At 38.0% G+C, this 22,361-nt stretch overlaps 1 protein-coding gene across 5 annotated transcripts; it reads right to left on the bottom strand.

Moving 5' to 3' along the window:
• LOC147873814 (fatty acid synthase-like) lies at positions 1 to 22,103 on the bottom strand. Of its 5 annotated transcripts, XM_087348916.1 has the most exons (6): positions 21,321 to 21,458; positions 19,527 to 19,707; positions 17,391 to 17,525; positions 15,183 to 15,430; positions 3,175 to 3,270; positions 1 to 2,256 (listed from the first exon to the last, which is right to left on the bottom strand). In XM_087348916.1, the coding sequence occupies exons 3-6, from the start codon at positions 17,443 to 17,445 to the stop codon at positions 2,044 to 2,046; spliced, it is 612 nt and encodes a 203-aa protein (XP_087205042.1). In that variant the 5' UTR covers positions 17,446 to 17,525; positions 19,527 to 19,707; positions 21,321 to 21,458; the 3' UTR covers positions 1 to 2,043. The 5 variants fall into 5 exon arrangements, with proteins under 5 accessions (XP_087205042.1, XP_087205041.1, XP_087205044.1 ...); XM_087348915.1 differs by lacking the exons at positions 17,391 to 17,525; positions 19,527 to 19,707 and adding an exon at positions 21,665 to 22,103 and having other exon boundaries at positions 21,321 to 21,519; XM_087348918.1 differs by lacking the exon at positions 19,527 to 19,707 and having other exon boundaries at positions 21,321 to 21,460.
• Between the last annotated feature and the right edge of the window lie 258 nt (positions 22,104 to 22,361).

Raw genomic sequence — 22,361 nt, 5'->3', positions numbered from 1 at the left:
TACGTAAACTTCCTCATTTATTTTCTGTTGTTTATGAATCATCTGCATTTACCCCAAAACCACAGACTAATATAATAATTCTACAAGATTTGTGCACATGTACAAGATTTGTAAACTGAAAATCACATTTTTGAAAATATTGATTTTAATGATATCATTCATAATTATTTCAGGTCAAAATGTGAAAGAAAGAAAAAACAGCTATTTAATGCCTTTATAGGGGTATTGATACTACCGGTTCCATTTGAAATGTGGTGGTATGACACATTACCTTTGTAATCTCCAACGATGTGGCCCCATGAGATTTGACCTAACCTCAGTTTTATAAACTGTATATTTTGCATTTTGTTTCCACACTGCTGTCCTTAATATTTATAAATCCATAATTTTAATGAAATAAACTGGTGTTGCTAATCAAGATGACAATCACAATATACATGATTATAGAATTTGTACAGTCTGAGACAACATATGCGACCTGTGCTCTGTTAAAAGCAATGGTATTATCATAATATGTACATAAATAATGATCACTTTATTAATAAATTATCTATACTTGTATTTCAAAATATATCCATCATAGTACATTGTAACAGTATTTTAAATGAGATTCATTTTCTGATATTGCATTTGCATATTATATTAAAATGGCAAGTACACAAAACACTTTTCCAAGTATGCCGGTGGCCCAAAGAGTTCTTGTAATGTCCCTGGTCCACCTACTAAATATACACTTCATGATAAAACTGTAGTGCACTGAAGTCAGGCACTCAAAACAGTTTCTGTTTTTGTAACATATTTCATTTTTAAATCAAGCATCATTTCAACTTCACATTGAAATTAGTGTGAATTTTATCATGGAAACCCTTTATTTATTAAATATCTTTATATTTCTTTCAAACTAACATGACTCACTGACTTTTCCAAATTAACCAACACACAAAGACTGCCAGACTCCTCCTGCATCACTTTGAAGAACTGGTGTTTATCCATGACATTACTTGGTAAGCAAAATTCCCTTCTCATGCTGTGTTGTGTTCACATTGCATTAGTCCATCCTCTCATTCCAACTTTAATTAATTTCTTCTTTTTCCCCTTTTCACTCCTATGTGAGGCATAAGGCCTCTATTTTTAAAAGGTTTCAGTAATCAGTTAGACCAGTGGTTCCCAACCTTTTTGTGCCTAAGGGCACATTTGAGAGTTTATGAGATCGTGGCGGGCACCAACCAATCAACAAAGCCAAGTTTTCTTTTCTCTGGACAAATAAGATATGGACACCAAGAAATACACAAAACAACACGTTTAATGATACAAGAAACCATGCAAACAAAAATACGTACTTTTATAAGTACAATTATTATTATTATTACTCAAGTGGGAAGTTAGTGTGATGTTTGGCGCTGCATTTGATTGGCCAGTTTTTCAAATTTGGGAGTGTAGGATGATGTTGCTACTCACAAACAATCATCAAGATTGGCGTCAGTAAGTCGAGATCTGTGCTTTGATTTTATGATGTTCATGGTTGAACGGCCTTCATTATTCAGTATAACCTCTTTCCGTAGCAATGCGGGCACCCAAAAAACCCTTGGTGGGAGCCATGGTGCCCGGGGGCACCGCGTTGGAGACCACTGAGTTAGACATTTGGTAGGACTCCTTGGACAAGCGATCGGCCTGTCACAAGGCCTTTACCTGCACACAGGACATCACAACACAGAAAGACACTGACAAACATCCGTGCCTTGAGTGTGATTTGAACCCACAAATCCCAGTGTCCAAGAGCACGAGGCCCACGCCTCAGACGGTGCGATCACTGTGACCAACTTAATTTCACTGGACACTAATTAATTGCCTCATCGTACATGCTAATGTCTCTGATTCTGTGGTTTGGTAATTCAGTTTTTCCCATATGAAGTGTGGCAGCTTTGTCAGTACAACATACACCGATTCTATGAATGGTCATTACTGACTTCATATTGGCATTTTGCATTCTGAATGTTGTTAACTTAAGAATTCCCACCACCTTTAGCACAACGTCAGACCCAACTACGATGGTTTATGGGGTGTCCCATTAACTCGTTCCACCAATAAGCTGGACAGGTACTCAACAACTGCATACTGCTTGGCTTCTTGGGCAACTTGCATCGGCGTGACTCCATCTTGATTTCTTAGCATCAGGTCTGCTCCAGCAGATATCAGCCGTTTCACTATCGGAACATGGCCAAACAGGGCCGCTGCATGCAGAGCACTTTCCCCATTCTGATACAAAGTAAGTGACATTTTAGTGCGTTTGTCTTCTTACAACAAATATCTCTGGTGATCGTAAGGGTTCGGTTACAGGCGGTTTATCACAGAATTAAAACTTGTTTGCAACAGGACCACATGAAGTCAGGTTTATGGACCTCATGCAGTCTGTGTGCAATTCAGTACTCGACAGAAGGGCAGGTGACAATTAAACTGTTCCCCCTCTAACTCAAGAAGTTTACATAGTCTAGAAATAAGCAAAGAATTAAGGTCATTAAATGAATAGCCAAAGGGGTAGTATGTTGTCTCAAGGGTACATATCCTGCTGGCATATATGTACCATTAAAAACTTAGGAAATGCCATTCATTCCTACAAAGTCCAATGCGTGCATGTCCAAGTTGGGACCGGCCAGCTAAGGGAGACAACCCCGACAGAAAAACATCACTCCCTCAGGATTGTTGAGGGTTGGACGCGAGGCTGACAACCTCAATCCGTAAAACAAAGATTTGTTTCGAAACTTCAAGCTAAGCCTCGGGTGAAAGATTGAAGAGGCCAAGGTTCAACTTTGAACTGTAGTTCCAAGAAGAAGAAGAAGAAGAAGAAGAAGAAGAAATGAATAACTAATGAATAATTTAATGACATTATTTCAATGCACAAGCTACATAATGCCAAATGAGATGAAAAAACGATTATCATGTATGATAACTGGTAAAGATTTGGAAAAAGATTATTATGTCCTATGCGAAGGTGTATACCCAATCTTCACCTGTAGAGACTGAGGAAAATTATGAAAACAATAGGACAGCCGACAGTCCAACTGAAATTGAAACCATATGCCTCCTGAATACAAATCTACAGCACCGATGTTATATCTTATTAATATACATGTTTTGTGTGCACGTAACCTCAGCAACGTTTATTTTGCTACTTACAGGCAGAAGTCCAAGAGATGGCTGGTACTTCAGTAATTCTTCTACAACACTGGAGTGTCCTTTGTGTGAGGCTTTGAACAGTGCTGTGGCACCATCCTGCAAAGCACATGCAGATATCCACATGTCAGAGCAAAGCTCTGTTTCAAATGTAGGTATAAACATTTAAAATATTTCAAATAAGAGACATGAGGAGGCAAATACAGAATGGTCCTGAAATATATGGCCAAACTTTGGGAGCCTGTTCCATTAATTCTAAGGATGAATGAAGGTCATATAGACATTGGTCCAGAAATGCTTCCTATCCGAGTTATAGCCCTTCAAATCTGTGCATCAGAGAAAGTGTTCAACTTTTCCTTGCAGCAGAAGATAGGGACGTAAATGGAAGGGGAATACAATGAGAGGAAATAAAATCCAAATCCAAAATTATCCCAGTTGTCCCATCTGGAGCAAAAGCACATGGAACACAAAGCAATGGCAGTGTTGCTTTACTGTGGGTTTCTATGTGTCGGAAACTGGACCAAGAGAAACTTACCCTCAAATGGCAGACAGCAGTATGGGGGAGAAAAATTGGTCTAACCTATCTTTGTGAGCATGTATGGCAGGAACAAAGATATCTCCAGTTGCTTGTGAGGGAAGAGAAACGTTTACACGATGCATTCAGATTTTAAGGTAAACACATTAATAATATCAAAATATGTTTCAAAATAAGAATCCAATGATAGCTGAAAATATAAATACAGTGATATTCCTTCACAATGAAAGAAATCTTGCAGAATAATTGCTCGAGCAATGGTTTCCAGTGGTGACATAAATTCTCCTGAACTATGTCTAATTTATTTCATTGCTGTAAGTGGGTTCTTAAGAAAGATATGTTTTATCAAATAACATGCACTGCATAGTGCAACTGGGATTTATGTTAGGCCAAAAAGGGATAAAGGGATTTTAAAACCTGGTACTGTACAGATTAATAGAAGATTCTTCAATGGAAAAACACACAAACACACATTCCTAATACTGTTGCAATAAAGAAGCACTTTCATTATTCCAGTACAGTTTGTTTCACGAAAAGCCCAGATTAAGAATAAACACAACTTTTGAAAAGTCATTTCAAGATCCTTCAATTCGTACGAAAATTAACTTCTGAACAGCATCACCAAATTAAACTAAATCAGTAGATTGAAATTTGCATATTCTCTTTGGAGTGACTTCATTATCATAACACACAAATGTGAGAATAACGCCAAAGATATAAAAGACTAAAGAAACAACTTTCTTTAACACATCATATTTCTAATTCTGTGGAAATAAAACAAATTACTATTTTTAAGTGTACGGACTGGCCACCATCTTCCCCTTAATGGTCCCGGACAAAAACAGAGATACAGGCTGTTGAAGATGGTGACGGATCATTTACGGATTTAAATTCTGCTAAACGCTTCTCTGCATTCCACCTCATATCAAAATGTCAATGTATGCTCTGTTCATTTAATTATATTAAAATATAAGGTAACAAAGTCATGTTATTGAAATCCAAAAGTGAAACTTAAAAACGATGTTCTTAAAGAGCAAGGACGCTAGAGGTTCTTACATATTCTCGTCCTGCCCTTAAACAAACAGTAACATAAGGCTTTCATATCATTTACATGCAAAAGGAAATAATTAGAATAATGGCTGGTGTCAAAAGGAGGGTATCTTGTAGAAAATTGTCTCGTAAATTTAATATACTTCCACTTGCAAGTGAATTTATACTCTGCTTGCTATTATTTGTGGTGGAAAACTTGGATAAATTTAAAAGAAATACAGATGCACATAATTTAAATACAAGACGTAAACATGACCTATATGTGCCAAATGCAAACTTTGCTAAATATCAGAAAGGAGTGTACTATACAGGTATCAAGTTGTTTAATAATCTTCCACCAACAATTAAAAGTCTAAATTATGATATAAAGGTATTCAAGCCTGCATTGAAAGATTACCTCTTCACTCAATCCTTCTATTCTGTAGATGATTTCATCTCTGCTGAAAATGTTTAAGCTTTATATCCATAATCTACGTATATGTAAAGCAAGTTTTGTATTTATATTTAAAACTCAGAGGTTTATGTATATTAATTTGTAAAATTATTTTTCATACTTGTATTGCAGAATCTAAAATTTATGTACACTGACATGTGAAATACGTTCTTGTACTTGTGTTTAAAGTTCTGAAGTGTATGTTTATTATATGAAATGACATGTTCTACATCGTTTGGTTGAGTCCTAAGAAGGATCTATGGAATGTAAATAAAATCAACTCTACAAAATAAAGATTTAGTATGGTGCAAAATTACTCATCTTCGTTGCATTACAATCTGGAGAATAAAAATTACACAGAAACCTCTTTTGCCCATTTTGGAAAGAAAAACTGTCCAAGGTCTGACACAATAAACCAATTTCATCTTCACACACTGGCAACTACACCGACTGCCTTTCACAGAATCCAGAGGTTCAATACCATGATCACATGAGCATGCCACTGGAACCCGTCTTGAACCCAATGAATGGGTTCTACATCCTCGTACATTACAATGATAAAAACAGAAATGTTCCAGTCTGAGGCCAGAGAAAGGAACCAACTACAGACTCTTGACTTGGATCACACCAGGGATGTCAAGCTCACATACTCAAGTCATGGCCTTGCAGGTGGTTATCAATATTTCAGAGGACCACAACAACTCCAACTTCAGATCTGTACCCAGAAGATGGTGGTGATACATCTCTCTGAGATGTTGGTAAAACGTAAAAGAGTACAAGACTTCACAATCCATTAGACCACAATTCACATTTTAGCCACTGTGAAAACCTAAGATCTCACATATTCTAATTTTAAGCAGGTGTGTTAACACTGTTGTTTTAATGTGAACGACACACAAATTTTGTGCTAAGGGACACAGTCACGCACAGACGTCCACGAACATGGTCCTCGAGGATTTCACCATTATCCACACACATGTACTAACACTCCTTTTTTTTCAGACTGCACTTTGGCACTTTAAATATTCTTTGTAAAGGCAGAAATGTCATATGTGGAAGAAGAGAAAAGAGTCTGGATGAAACACTGGTTACAGGACTGTGCAAAAAAGTCACTTTAATTTATTTAAAAAATTATAGCAGCATTTCTTAAAGTGTGGTATGTGTGTCACATGTGGGACACAAAATGATTTCAAAGGGTACATGCCAAACAGTAATTATAAAAAACTGTTCCAGAGTTCTGCCTGCTGTCAGATGAACTTTGAATTTCAAGAAACTACTAATAAATTGGTTAATACTCATAAAGGTCATAGGTTTCTGTACATTTTTTTTGCTTACCTCATGGCCACTTGAGAGTTAACTGACTCTGATACATAACTTGGACACGTCTGCAAAATACTTCTGTGAGTGTGTCACTTCTTGTAAGCCTCGTCTACACCTTACAACTGAAGTGACAAAGAATTTATTATGGCCTTGCAGTTGGCTACAAAGTTTATCAGCTTGTATAGGTAAATTATGTTTGAAATCCATTTTCACATTCAAGAAAATGTCAAAAAGTGTCTTCATAAGGTAGTTAAAACAAACACCTTTGTTGGTCGCCGTAATATAAAACAACAGACTATAACATGTTAAACCTGACACAAACGGCTAGTTGGTTTTCGTACTGTTACTGTTAAGGTGGCGACTGACAGCATGCTACAATACCACTAGCGTTGAATAGCGCCACTATCCAATCAGTGACAGCTGCGTAAGTGACGTCATGTGTGTGACCATTTTTTTCAGAGCTCCTTGCCATGTGTTGTGTTGGTATTAAAAGTCATAGCTGTTTGTAGGTTGGTATTGAATGTGATTTGTAGGTTATGTGTGGTTCTTGCAGATTGATTTCCATTGCAAATCGCATTTGTGGAGTGACTTTTTTGTACGATATATATTATACATGCTGTATATTTGAAAGACTATTTCCTTCGAGGTATTTAAGCATGATGTAACTCAAACATCATATTCCTTTCAAAATTACGTATTAACATTATAATTACTACTGAAGATCATTCATAAACAAATATACAGGCTAGGTGAAGAAAAGATTACTCACACCCAGTTTGGATTTTGAAATGCACTGGGAACAAGGGAGGCACTATTTTTGATCCAAGTATTATTTCTGAGCTGCAGGGATGTCAACTGTGATGTAGATGACTACCAAAATACTTCGATAGAATTCGACACGATAGGATGGTGGAAGTCCTGATACTGATAGAAAAGATTTGCGTGTTATTGTTAACCTCTGTTGGAACCAAACCGCTAACATCAAGGTGGAAGGTGTCAGTTCAGAAGACATAAGAATAAGGCATGGTGTTCGGCACGGATGCAATCTATCTCCAATTCTATTCAATCTCTTTTTGGAACACATATTCGAAGAAGCATTGGAAAATGTAAACGTTGAAGTCGTTGTGAATGGAGAGCGATTAAATAACATTCGGTACGCGGACGATACTGTAGTGTTCGCCGACTCTCTTTAAGGTCTCCAAGAATTGATGGATCGTATTGTGAAGGCCAGTACTAACCACGGCTTAGATCTTAACATCCAAAAAACGAAGCTCATGATTATCAGTAAAAATGCTGTATTACCCGGTCAGCTGGTAGTTAATAATACAAAAATGGAAAGAGTATCGAAATATACATACTTGGGCAGCACAATTAATGACCAGTGGAATCACTCCTTGGAAATAAAGTGCTGTATCGAAAAAGCCAGAGCCACTTTCAGCAAAATGGGATCAATGTTCAGGAGTCGAGACTTAAACTTAAACACCAAGTTAAGACTACTCAGATGTTATATTCTCTCTGTGTTTTTATATGGCGCTGAATCATGGACGTTGACCGACGCTTCTTCAAAAAAGTTGGAGGCCTTCGAAATGTGGTTGTACCGACGTATTCTCAGAATTTTCTGAATTGACCGTGTAAGCAACAAAAAAGTTCTCGAGAAACTCTGCAAAGACGTCGAGGTTGTTAACAAGATAAAAAGAGAAAGTTGGAATATTTTGGTGATATCATGAGAAATTGTGAAGGATACGGGCTGCTTCAGCTGATAATCCAGGGAAAAGTATTCGGAAAGAGGGGACCTGGCAGGCCAAGAATCTCCTGGCTTCAGAACCTAAAAACTTGGTTCTCGATGTAAACTGGAGGGCTGTTTCAAGTAGCAGCCAATAAAGCTAAAATTGCTATGCTGATCGGCAACATCCGGAACGGATGGGCACTTTAAGAAGAAGCATAATAAACTCTTCTTGGGCTATCAGCAGTGTAAGTTGGTTTAATGAATAAAGCACCAATGATTGGAGAATCAGGGTACCCTGAGGGTGAAGACAAGGAATATTCTTGAAACGCTGGGGTTTTCTTCATTAAGCCACCTTACACGGGTGGTAGCTTGAGAATAATTTATTATACCATGCCATTCAATTGCATGATTAAAACTGTGCCATCATTTTTTCTGTTAGTGTAACCCTACAAGAACCATTTCCTTGTGAATCCACACTTCTATACAAAGGTCTGAATACAAAACAAAATGCAATCGGACTCTGATGATGATATATGTAAAATTATTATTTTGCACTTTGTTTATCATCAAATTAAAAAGTAATAAAACTACAACATTTTGAAGTCTGGATTTTACTTCTGTCTTCTGGTATGAAAGGGGAAGAGGGCAGAAATCCTATCTGTTGGCCCCCTAGTGGAGCTAGCCTCAGACCTGGTATATCCTCTTCTCCTTCTTTACACGGAGATGGAAGCAAAATTCAGCTCCCAAAATATTGTAGTTTTATTATTTTATGAATCAGATAATAGACAAAGTGCAGCATCACCAACAACCTTCAGACTCTTATCAGATTTTATGTTTTGCATTCTAACCGTTGGATAGCCATGTGGATTCACAAGGAAAACGGTTCTTGTAACTTAAATTAACAAGATATGAAATTTAATGCAGGTGTAAGAAAAGACTGACCTGAATGAATGATACATACCTCAGTCACTCATCAGTTTAGCCACAGCCAATTGCTCTGTCTGGCCTGACACACCTACACACCCAGAGCACACGTCTGCTTCAACTGCTAACACAACACCGAATGCACGAGCCATGATGGACAAGATGACAATGACAGGGCCTGTGGTAAGCCATCCTGTGACATATAGACAATATATTTGTATTTCAGTACTTTAATTTTCCATTATATTTCAAAAGTTTACGGTCCTCAGTCCTTTTGGTGATTTACACATCAGCTACGTGATATCCGAGGTCTTCACATCAATTAGAGATCTGGTGGTGGTCTTCTGGACTACAACAACGTGTAGTCTTATAGGTGGTTACTACCATTTCAAAGGTACATACTGCCTCCATCTTCACATTCCTAGAAAACAATGGCAACGTGACTGCATAGTGTCATAAACCAGAAGACCACAATCTGTATATGTAATCTGACTCCTAATGTTACCACATTTTCTCAAATACCCCATGCATTTCCTTCCAAGAGTGTGAAAATAAAGCCAAACTTTGGATATAAGGCTTATTTGTAAGAAATTTGGCAACATAATTCATTAACATACCCAGAAGCCAAGCCAAGCACAACTTCATTGTACACAGGTACTTTCCCCATATGACGGAAGAATCAGAAATATAAATCAAGTTGTCATCCCTGGAGAAATGGACATGCATGCTGCATCTATACATAAGCCATTTGAAGCTGCAATGAAAGACAAAACAAGCGATGGTAGAATTTTTGAAAGCATTCATTCACACCAACAACTAAAATCTAGTGGCTCAACACTTAACAGTTTTGCACGTTGATAAAAAGTGAACGGGCATTCATGCTGCCTGTGTTAACTTGAAAAAGAGTTTTAAGAAGTTGATGGCACAGAGGACGACCACTCATGTGACAGCAATCCTGACCATGTCAAATCAGCTGATGATGGCAGCAGTGGAGAACAGTAATTATAAGTATACTTCTTAAGGACTGTTTGAGTAGCAAAACATTAACATACACCACTTTCTTCTTTCAGGATAAATGCAGGTATGTGAAATGGATAGGGGTATTGACCTCAGTGATCTGGCTAGTAGTTGTGCCACCAGTCCACTAAAACTGGAGGAATATGAGATGCTTTCTCTTCTCCATTCCGCACAAGCTTTACTGTTTGCTTGGACGTGGCTTTATGAATTATGCAACTTAACTGCTACATCATTTGATCATGTTTTCATGCACTAGAGGATCAGAGTTTCCAGGCTTCGCATTCATTTGTGCCTCGCAATCAAGGAAACTTAGAGAATTTGCCCTTTAAACATGGGTAGACTGTGTGGTCCTCACCAAAAAATATCTCAGTTGAGCTGTGTACTGTGCAAGTACTTTTCCTTTCTTGTAATGACAGTAAATTAGTCCCTTTGTTTTAAGAATATTATTTTTGGCATCCTAAAACCCTTTGTTACTAACAGTCAGTTTTTGGAAACTAGATAGAAATGCTATTGCATGTTTTTTTAGAAAAACTATTGTCAAGAAGAACATTCTTGGAGAAACTAAAAACATTGAAATATGGGAGACACTGCCAACCTACATACAACCCAAAGAGTGAATATAAGGAAAACAAAATGTACACTGGGAACCTTTGTTTTGCAATATTATTTTTACCAATGGTTAACAGCTTGCAACAATCTGAGAAAAACTGATTTGCTGGCAATGCTTGATGTTTCAAAAAAGTTGAAATGTTTTGAATTTCAGGGGCCCTTTAACAACCATATGACTTACGTGCTTCACGAAAATAAAAGAAAAACATGAATCTTTGGCAAAAACATTTACAGTACACGCTGGTCATTCTTTATTTAAGCCACCAAAGAAATTATGAGCTTCTGGAGATCCAACTTACATTTAGTAGTTCAGAATATAATAAAAGAGTTTGTAAAAACTGAGAAAAATTTTGAAATGGGTGACACGACTTGCCAGATCAAGAACTGCCATTGAGAGGTCAAGAATAATCTGAGTTGCCCCTTGACAGAAGTAATTGTACAGAATCTTTCGAACTGCTAGAACATTATGATCCTCTGCTGAATAAGCATTAAAAGCTTCAAAACTTCCAATTAATAATTTACAATAACAGTTGCGCCCTCAGGAACAAACATCTGGCGAGACAACACATCCAGGTGATGTGTTGCAAGTGCCTTGGGTCCTGCGGAAGCTGTGAAGTCTGCCTCGCAACACTTGTAATAATGCCCAGATGTTTCTTTCAGTATCAAAACAGGTTGCGAAATATTTTCAACAGTCACTCTTACTTATGTTCTTGTGGTACACCCTATGTCCTGGTAAATGAGTCATGGCAGAATAAGGATTTCATTAGCATTGGAACACAAAACTCAGTCTCTCAGAAGGAAACAACCTTTCTACTTATTGGCTATTAATCAATGGTTAGGAATTTCAATTCTTTACAGAGTATTATGCAAACAGACCAAGAGTGATGGTACTCAGCTATTTACTGACCACCTCTCCAATTGGTAAATTCTGAAGAAAAATATTTATATTACATCCTCCAATAAAATTCTTATACTATACAGAATTTTTCTACACAAACTTAACTTCCTTCTGCCTCTTTATAGTGACCCATTTTAGGTCTACACAACCTACACACAGTAACTGTCCTTTAACCTTCTTCCATCACTGAATATTTGTCTCATAGATGCTGTGCTCTCCACAGTTATTAGTCTCCAACATACTTATTAAAGATTAAAACCAGCATCACAAGCAGTTCATTTGTAAGAAATTTGCATATCTGGAGTTTCTTTTGCTTCCATGCAAGCAAAAGAAACTCTTTCATGATTATGTCGTGTGATTTATTAACTTCTGTTTAATAGGCAAAATTATTATAAGCATTTAAAAGTCGGCTATCCCCAACGCTACCAGCTGGATGACCAGAGTTAAATTTGCAGCACCAGTAGAGATTTTTATCTTTGTCACCAAATAAATTATGTCTCTGATGCCCACTCAGCCTCCCAACCAATGGGTAAACAGTAAATTAAAGTTTGTCCCACTATACGCCATGTAGGCGTTTGGGGGGAGAGGCGGTATAGCTCCTCTCTTCCTTGACCTCAGCACTAGATGGGGGTGAGTGGTCAGCATCACGCCCCGGCCGGCTTTACCCCCGGGAAAGGACCACGGTACCCATTGTAGAGGAGGCTGGGTGGACCCCAGAGGCGGTCTGGACGCAGAGGCTAGAGGAAACATCCTCTGCCACCGTCGGGGATCGAACCCCGGTCGTCCAGCCCGTAGCTAGTCACTATACTGACTGAGCTATCCCGGCTCATCCCAACCAATGGGTAATCAGGCTCTTTTCCTTAGAGACTGAGACCTGAACCTGGCCATTCGCCTCCACATAGTGTGTGGAGCTACACTTAGTCAAAGATCAATCTTCCCAGAAATGGTCAGAGTGTTATGCATTTATTTGTTAGCCATTCATTTCTGAATGAAAATATAAGTAAAATGAAAAAGCCCCACACTCAAGTAAAAGCAGTGACCAGATACACAAGGTTGTCCAAAACAATAAAACATATTTAGCGAAATCCAAAAATATGGCTACCTTTTGTGGGATCTTGTAAACACAGTAATGAATCATAAGGTTAAAAAAGTGGGGAAATTTTTGACTAGCTGAGTGTAACATTAGCTTCTCAAAAATTACTCTTCTCCATGAAGACAGCTACAATTCAGTCTTGGTATTTCTAAGGTAACAACAAGAGTGATACAACATGAAGCTGATGACATAACATTCACAGATTTGTTCTCCTGCCTATTTGGTTAATTTTATATCATTTCTTCTCGAGTACGTACAGAATCAGAATCATAGACACATAATCTTTGCTTACTGTGCTTTTAAGGTAATATGTAAACAGAATCTGACTACTGACAAGATTCTGTTTGAAGATTTCTGTCTTCTGGGTTATTGCGCTGATGACGGAGGCAGTATGACCTCTGAAACGTTGGTTAACATCGACCAGACTACACAGCGCAACAACCCAGAAGACAGAAATCTTCATACCCTGATGATGGAGGCAGTATGACCTCTGAAACGTTGGTTAACATCAACCAGACTACACAGCGCAACAACCCAGAAGACGAAAATCTTCATACTCTGATGACGGAGGCAGTATGACCTCTGAAACGTTGGTTAACATCAACCAGACTACACAGCGCAACAACCCAGAAGGCGAAAATCTTCATACTCTGATGACGGAGGCAGTATGACCTCTGAAACGTTGGTTAACATCAACCAGACTACACAGCGCAACAACCCAGAAGACGAAAATCTTCATACTCTGATGACGGAGGCAGTATGACCTCTGAAACGTTGGTTAACATCTACCAGACTACACAGCGCAACAACCCAGAAGACAAAAATCTTCATACCCTGATGATGGAGGCAGTATGACCTCTGAAACGTTGGTAAACATCTACCAGACTACACAGAGCAACAACCCAGAAGACGAAAATCTTCATACCCTGATGATGGAGGCAGTATGACCTCTGAAACGTTGGTTAACATCAACCAGACTACACAGCGCAACAACCCAGAAGACGAAAATCTTCATACTCTGATGACGGAGGCAGTATGACCTCTGAAACGTTGGTAAACATCTACCAGACTACACAGCGCAACAACCCAGAAGACGAAAATCTTCATACCCTGATGATGGAGGCAGTATGACCTCTGAAACGTTGGTTAACATCAACCAGACTACACAGCGCAACAACCCAGAAGGCGAAAATCTTCATACTCTGATGACGGAGGCAGTATGACCTCTGAAACGTTGGTTAACATCAACCAGACTACACAGCGCAACAACCCAGAAGACGAAAATCTTCATACTCTGATGACGGAGGCAGTATGACCTCTGAAACGTTGGTTAACATCTACCAGACTACACAGCGCAACAACCCAGAAGACAAAAATCTTCATACCCTGATGATGGAGGCAGTATGACCTCTGAAACGTTGGTAAACATCTACCAGACTACACAGAGCAACAACCCAGAAGACGAAAATCTTCATACCCTGATGATGGAGGCAGTATGACCTCTGAAACGTTGGTTAACATCAACCAGACTACACAGCGCAACAACCCAGAAGACGAAAATCTTCATACTCTGATGACGGAGGCAGTATGACCTCTGAAACGTTGGTAAACATCTACCAGACTACACAGCGCAACAACCCAGAAGACGAAAATCTTCATACCCTGATGATGGAGGCAGTATGACCTCTGAAACGTTGGTTAACATCAACCAGACTACACAGCGCAACAACCCAGAAGACGAAAATCTTCATACTCTGATGACGGAGGCAGTATGACCTCTGAAACGTTGGTAAACATCTAACAGACTACACAGCACAATAACCCAGAAGACAGAAATCTTCATACTCTGATGACGGAGGCAGTATGACCTCTGAAACGTTGGTAAACATCTAACAGACTACACAGCGCAATAACCCAGAAGACAGAAATCTTCATACTCTGATGACGGAGGCAGTATGACCTCTGAAACGTTGGTAAACATCTAACAGACTACACAGCGCAATAACCCAGAAGACAGAAATCTTCATACTCACCGCTGTGAGAACCTCAAGTCTTACAAGATTCTGTTTATATTAATAATAGATCAACTTAGTCTGATGCATTAGATTATTCAAAATATGCTAATTTCTTTGGAAGCTTTCAAGTCACATATATATTAGTGCTCGCACATATGAGAAACAGAGTTAACACATGCTTATAAATTTATTCCTAATACTCTTAATTGTACCAAATTCTTTCTCAGATCTTTCCTTTCATTTAGAAGCAGCACTCTGAATGCAGAAATAATTACATAATCATCTTACACTTCAGCATAACTGTTCTTGGTTTTAACTGACAGCCATGCGTTAGTTATTCTCTGGTTTAACCGATATGATATTTCAAAATGTGAAAAATTTCAGCACTCACCACAGCCAGGTTAAATATGGCATCAACTTGTCCCAGCTTGTTTGCATCTGACAGTAGAGCTCTTACACCACTCTTCATGGTAACGTCAGCCAGAGAGATGACTACTCTTACACCACAGCTGCGCCATATCCTGACACGCAAACTCTGGTAACCAGTCTTGATGCCTTTACGAGATGTCAGCACCAGTTTACGAGCGCCTCGTAACACAAGCCAGTCAGCCAGCTCCAGACCAAAGCCTCCCAAGCCACCTGTAAGTGGCAACACTGTCCCATGTCACATACCTACATGTTTATTTTTTTAATTAAAATTATTATATAACTAATAAATAGTATAACAGTTATAACGCATCCAAATATTATTAGAAAGGTGACGGGTTTGAAGTTTACGTAGTTCAATTAGTCACAGAACTCATCTTGGACCTAAAGAAAAACAATACCCAACAACATCTATTTGGATACCAATAGGGTTTTGAATAATATGGGGGATAACCCAGAAACCCAAAACCATAAATGTAGAAAAACCAAATTACTTGGATAGTTCAACAGGATAAGGTTTCCCCTAACCTATCAAAGAACGTGTAGGATTCTCACTACAGGATCCAATAAAAAACCATTCATGAACTGTCTGTAATAGATAACATTTTAACAGGCTAAAATGTCTAGATATGAAACAATTAAAGACCAATGCAAAAATCAAAAGACAGCAACCTGATGAATCAAGTATATGTGAACAGGTAGTACAATTCTTCAACATAAACCCACACTCTCTAGTAGCCTGGAAATACAAGAACCTACTCAAGATTGGAAAGAGTTTTGTAAGAAACTGAATTTGTGATTACAATATACCCTCATTATGACGGTCACAGCAACTCATTGAAGATCATAACTTCTTGGCTCAAATTATCTCCTAGAGCACGTAGTTAAGCTATGGATAACCTGTTCAGGGGCATTCTGTATATAATAATCTGTACCATATTAAACATAATTTTTCTGTAATGGAATGTTTTGGAAGGAGAAAAAGGTATGGAATATTTAAAAGAGAATACGAAAGACAGCATGGGATAACAATAATAAAAAAGTAATTTCAACGAGCCTTTTCACACTAATATTCTCTTAGTATCATGTCCATGTCTCTGTCTGCCTAAATAGATTTTCAACCAAGTGATAAATTTTCATGTAACTTGGTATGAACATCAAGCAACTAAGGCCACTCCCACTTTAGTAATGTATTAATTAATTTTCTTACCCTCAGTAATACTAACATAGCAGCAGTGACATAGTGCATGTGACGAGGCTATAATTTTACACATATTATTGTGAAATCCACCACTATATCTGCCAGCATCATACAGTACTATATTCTACTGCATTTGGTAACAAAAGAAAAAGAATTGGGACAATCACTCCTACATCTTTGGTATGTTTTATTCTTATTTCTATTTTATTGATACTTTCTAACTATAATTCATATATTTTTGCATTTTATTCTCTAAATTCTTTTATAAATTCTTTCAAATTCTTTAGTGTTTCTTTCAATCTTTTACTTACAGGCCGATATGTACATCTAATAAAATTTAAGGAAAAACAACACCTTCGCCCAAATATGGAAAAACAAACGTAATGAAACATCACCAAAAAAACTACAGAAATCATAATTGAGTTTTAAGTTCTTAGATATATTTTACACCTGATGATGGTTTTATAAAAACCGAAACATGTTGTGTAAATGTTCCGAAATATAAATCGATCAATCGATATGGAACATCGATGATATTTTATTATCTTAATTATAAGAAATTTTAAATATTGTGATAAGACGGACTAAAATAAAATAAATAAAAGAAAAATAATGTGAAGAAAATATCAATAAAACTGTGGCAAGCATCTTCTTATTTAGTTCTGCCTTCAGTTCCAGTTGGGTTATCAGAAATCCAAAATTCTTGGACTTCTACACATTTTCAAAAAATTGCAAGGAAACATTATAAGATTGTATTATTACATTTTGCCCACGACCAATTTCAATATATTTTAATCTTTCACAAATTACCCACAGACTGATACTTTTACTGCACTGAAGAATAATTTCTCTGCCATTGTCATAATATGAGCCAAACTCTCTATATTTTAACAATTTTATTTATGGACGTTTCTACACACAATTTATTTTTTATATTTTAATGTTAGGAAATTAAATGAAAAAACTCATTACCTGCAATGACATAGGTGTTACTGTGATTACAGAAGTACTGTGGATAGGCCTGCATGAGTCGTGGTACAGACACAGTAACTTTTTTATCCTCCTCTGGTCGAATATGCACCAAAACTTTGTCTATATGTTTCTAATCTGCAATATAATTATGTACCTCATATTCCTACACAATTTTTATACAACTATATAACTCAACCCCGTGCTTACCAAATTTATCAAAATGAGGTATTAACCTTTCTTACATGGGAACAAGGTATTTAAATGTTTACACTACAGTGCTGATTCACCATTATAAGGAGAAGACAATTATATTTTGTTGAGAGTAGTTTTACACCATTTCCCACTAGTTTATCTAAAATCTGCAGGTCACTTTCTTGTTGAGAACTTCTGACAGTGGTCTGGTCTACCACATACCCTCTTATCATCCCACTCCCTTTTGCAAACACATGATTCAGCAAACTAGAAATACCTGAGAGAAGTATTATTTATTTCAGCATTTCTTTAATATTCCTTCAGGTGCCTCTACCTCAGAGAAGACCTTGGATGCATGATAATATAATGACTATTTGAATAGAACCTTCTTGGTAACAATAACCTTCATAACTACCTAACTAGATGGCTTACCGAACTTGAAGGTTCATCACCGAATTAACCAAAGCCCTGTCCTGGGCCAACAAAATCCAGTCTCCTTCAAATCCTATCTCCCATAGATCCCGCCTGAGATTATCCACCCATCTACGTCTAGGTCTCCCCAGCGGTCTCTTCCCCTCACGCTTCCCAAATAGTGGACCCAACCAACCAGATGGCTTACGGAACTCGAAGGTTCATCACCGAATTAACCAAAGCCCTCCACAGACCCTGTCCTGGGCCAACAAAATCCAGTCTCCTTCAACTCCTATCTCCCACAGATCCTGCATGACATTATCCTCCCATCTATGTCTAGGTCTCCCCAGCAGTCTCTTCCCCTCAGGCTTCCCAAATAGTGGACCCAACCAACCAGATGGCTTACGGAACCCGAAGGTTCATCACCGAATTAACCAAAGCCCTCCACCGGACCCTGTCCTGGGCCAACAAAATCCAGTCTCCTTCAACTCCTATCTCCCACAGATCCTCCCATCTATGTCTAGGTCTCCCCAGCAGGCTTCCCAACCAATGTCTGGTGCACGCTACATGCCCTGCCCATCTCATTCTTCTTGACTTAATAACAATAACCTTCATAGGGTTAATAATTAAAAATAACTTTCAGCGGGGAAGAACAACCAAATTCTGTACGGGGCAGTGAACAAGACTGCAGTGTCATACCTGCTATACCGTGGCTGAAAACAAATGGTAATTTAGCATTGTGCTATCGTGACACATTTCCAGTCAGAATGTACTTAACATGATGCACAGCTTATAAATGTTAAATACATTAATTGCACTTTATCTGTTTTCTGAGGTATGTTTCCAAAGTTGGCTCTGCTCTCATATTCAGCTAATAGGTTACCAGTATGCAGGAAGATTTTTATCAATTTTCCATTTTAAGGTTGGTAGTTGTGATGATTAGGGATGGAACGCAGACCTTCTGAATACCAGGTTAGTATGTCAACCACTAGATAATTAATGTTAAATTTTAAAAAAATAAAAAAGAAACATAAAGGATTCTATCAGTGGAACGACAGCTAGTCAGTCTCCTGAAGGTGGGGTAAAGCCAAGTTCCAGAACATTATGTATAACAAATAAATATCAGACAAGTGACAACGTCCAACATAATAATAGTACAACTGAATCTACTGTTGTCACATAACTTTAAAAAACTATGAGACTAATAAAATCTGTTATAATATTAATAATAAGAAATAGAAATAACATCGATGATCAAGCAATCACAGCAAAATTAGAAACTGCCTTACAGACAGCAACTTAAGAAGAAGGGATTACTATCTTGAAGTTTCAGCAAAAGAAACAATTTTAATGAATGTGCAAGGAAGAAAACATATAGGAATAAGCAGTCACAGAGAATCAATGAACAGAATAAGCCAATGAATGTAACTGCTTTTGATACTTGATATCAATTTTTTATAAAAATTGCTACAGAGAGGAAATTACACAATATTCTCTGAAGTTCTTCCATCATCTCCATCATGACAACTGTACCTGAAAGCTCGTTCCACTTCAGTGTCTGAAAGAACAGTCCTGGATAGTGGTCGTACTGCCCCTGTCGCTATGCCTTCAGATACACAGTCATGCACCTTATTCTTAAACTCAATGGATCCAGAGACCACTTTGGATAACATGACTCCATGGAAGCTTGTCCTCTTTAGGAACACCTCCATGCCTACATGTTGGATTCACTCACAGATAATTTATGTCACAAAGACCAGCAACACTATACAACATATGTTATATAAAACTATAGTTCCTTTTACTAGCATCTTTGCCATAATAAGCAATTCCTAATAGCCTACAATATTGTTCCATAGCTTTCTGCAATGACTGGAATTTCAAACCTTTTATGGTTTGCGACCTTTAAAATGTTGTGGGCAGGGACAGTACGTTAAGATAAGTATGAAATTACTTATGGTATTACTTTTCACAGTAATTACCAAATGTATGCACAATATGAGCAGTGTGCATGTGTAACTACAAAATAAATAGTGCCTTGAATTCTGCTTCTCCTTTGATCTGCACAAACCAAGCAGTAACAAGCTGAGCATCTTACTCCTTTCAAATTTTTATGAGTCAAGAAACTTTATCGAATGATTTTTGTGCCATGATGCAGAAACGAACTGTCATTTTCTCCTGCCCAACTATAACATTTCTTTGGATGATTCACACGTCAACTGGCAATACCACTCTTTGCTGTGACACTTTTGTTTCGTATCCAGTACGCACCATTCAGCATGGTGTGCATTGGTGGTTAGCAGGATTCACGACCCATCAGTACATGGGTTCGATCGGGACCGCGACATTTAACACCCCTGCTGTGACCCCCTTTTGTGAGATGATGATGATGAAAGTGGAGTAATTGTTGGGATGCCACGGAGAAACCGGGGAAGCCCCCGGAGGAAAACTCCGTGTTGCCTAGACCACGGCCTTGCCCAACACAAGTTATAAATTCGAACCCGAGACCCCAGGATTACAAGGCCAGCGTTCTAACCGCTAGACCACCGTGGCGGTGCTGTGACACTAATAACTCTACTATAAGCAATGTAATGAGAATTAAATTTCTGTGTCTTTTGTTGTGGTCTTCATGGCAACTTGTCAACAGTGAACTGAGGGCAGTTCAAAAGATTACAGTCATGTCATGGAAGAAGGAAACAAAAGTTTCTTCTGTGATGCACATGTTTACATGATCTTCTCTGGCTGTGACTGAACTCAGTACACTAATGGCATAATGAAGCATGTACCGGCACTTATCCTTGGCCTTTTAACAAACATTGCAGTGAAGGAATATGGAAACATTTTTATATTATGTTTTGTATCATGAGCATTACACCCCTCCTCCCTTGGTGATGCGATTCATGGCCTCCAGCACGTGTAACCTGTCTACCTCACCTGATGTTCAAGCAACTTTGGCCAGTGTTTGGAGTGTAACAAAACATTCTGAAGGCTGATGTTACGAGGTGGGGATTTACTGTAGCTTCTTCAAAGATTACAAGTTCCCTGAACATGAATAGGACTGCCAAGTTCAAGTGTCTCATGTATGGACTAAGCAATGATTGTTCAACATGGCAAGAGTGTGCAGTTATCAACAGACATTAAGAGAGCGGAATAACACTTTATTATGACATGAGAAGTGTAACGAATAGAGAACAACTATTTTAAGCATTTTTATATCAGTAGCTTCAAGAACAGTAAAGAGTAAATCATTATCAATTGTTTTGGAGTACTTAACAAATCCATAAGCTATAATGAATCCATGTGAAATCAGTAAAATTTTTACAATACCAATAGTGTTGTTCTTCTGAAGATTAAATGTTCCAATCTCAAGGAACTGTCCTCGATGGGCAAGACAGCGTACAGAGGCCTGCAGCTTTTCCTCAGTGAGGGAGTTGAAAACAAGGTCCACACCTCTACCATTTGTCTCTGACATGATGAGTTGCTCAAAAGAGGTGTCTCGAGAGCTGCCAATATTGCGGTCCGTCAACTGGGAAAGAAGATTATATGCACACGTGTTTGACAATTTGTATACATTAAAAGCAAGAGAACTACCTTCAAATTACAATACATTATCAAAAGGGAGCATAAGATGACTTTACACATCCATTGTGAAAACACTCTAGGAATCTTACCTTCAAGGCCAAGTCCTTTCAATACCTGTTATGGTTGCATGTCTTAAAAGCGTATTATTTTACTTTTCATTTTCTGTCACTGTTCTCTAACCAGTGTTATAAATAGGGAAACCTGGAGGAAGAAAAATTTCCATTTCTGAATTTACATTCTGGACAGTAACGAATATTATGTATTCTATAAGGAACATACATCCATTTATAACTTGCAGGTCTAGACAAAAAGTTCTGCACTTTCTTTAACAGTGATGTAACAGATTCTCCTTGCTGAACAGTCTCAACATCATACCAATGCAAATCCCTATAACACATGTGGTAAGTTAAAAACATTCCAGAATACTTCAAACAGTGTACTGTGCCTGGGTCAAAGGCATGGATCCTGTACTATCTCAATGCATGAATGAGAATATTAATTATGGTAAAAATATAATTTATGATTCTAGCCACAGTACCAGTACTCAGTTCTTTGGTACTAGACATTCTTGATCATCTCTCATATGTACAAAGAAAAACAGTATTTTGCCCAACACAGAGAAAACCAAAATGTCCCACAATCTTCTCATGTTGAGGCCCAAATTTCCCCCCATACTAAACACCAAAAATTCAGATTAGATATTTGGAACTTATGACAGCTGCTGCCACGTCATGCATCACTGAGAACCCCCAGAGTCCACCCAGGCCAAAAACAAAAATTCACAAC

The sequence above is a fragment of the Zootermopsis nevadensis genome, unplaced genomic scaffold (assembly GCF_977971745.1).
Source record: "Zootermopsis nevadensis isolate Lab colony 2312 unplaced genomic scaffold, Znev_1.0 Znev_ptg000014l, whole genome shotgun sequence".
Classification (NCBI taxonomy): Eukaryota; Metazoa; Arthropoda; class Insecta; order Blattodea; family Termopsidae; genus Zootermopsis; species Zootermopsis nevadensis.
This window is presented reverse-complemented; position numbering and strand designations above follow the sequence as displayed.

What these genes read in the sequence shown, in the direction of transcription:
- LOC147873814 (XM_087348915.1), bottom strand. Translation starts at nt 21,465, where the DNA reads ATGTCAGAGACAAATGGTAGAGGTGTGGACCTTGTTTTCAACTCCCTC. An exon ending in CCATATTTAACCTGGCTGTG is followed by an intron (nt 3,271 to 15,182) that starts GTGAGTGCTGAA and finishes TGTGCTTTGCAG; the next exon opens with GATGGTGCCACAGCACTGTT. An exon ending in CATCTCTTGGACTTCTGCCT is followed by an intron (nt 2,257 to 3,174) that starts GTAAGTAGCAAA and finishes ACTTTGTATCAG; the next exon opens with AATGGGGAAAGTGCTCTGCA.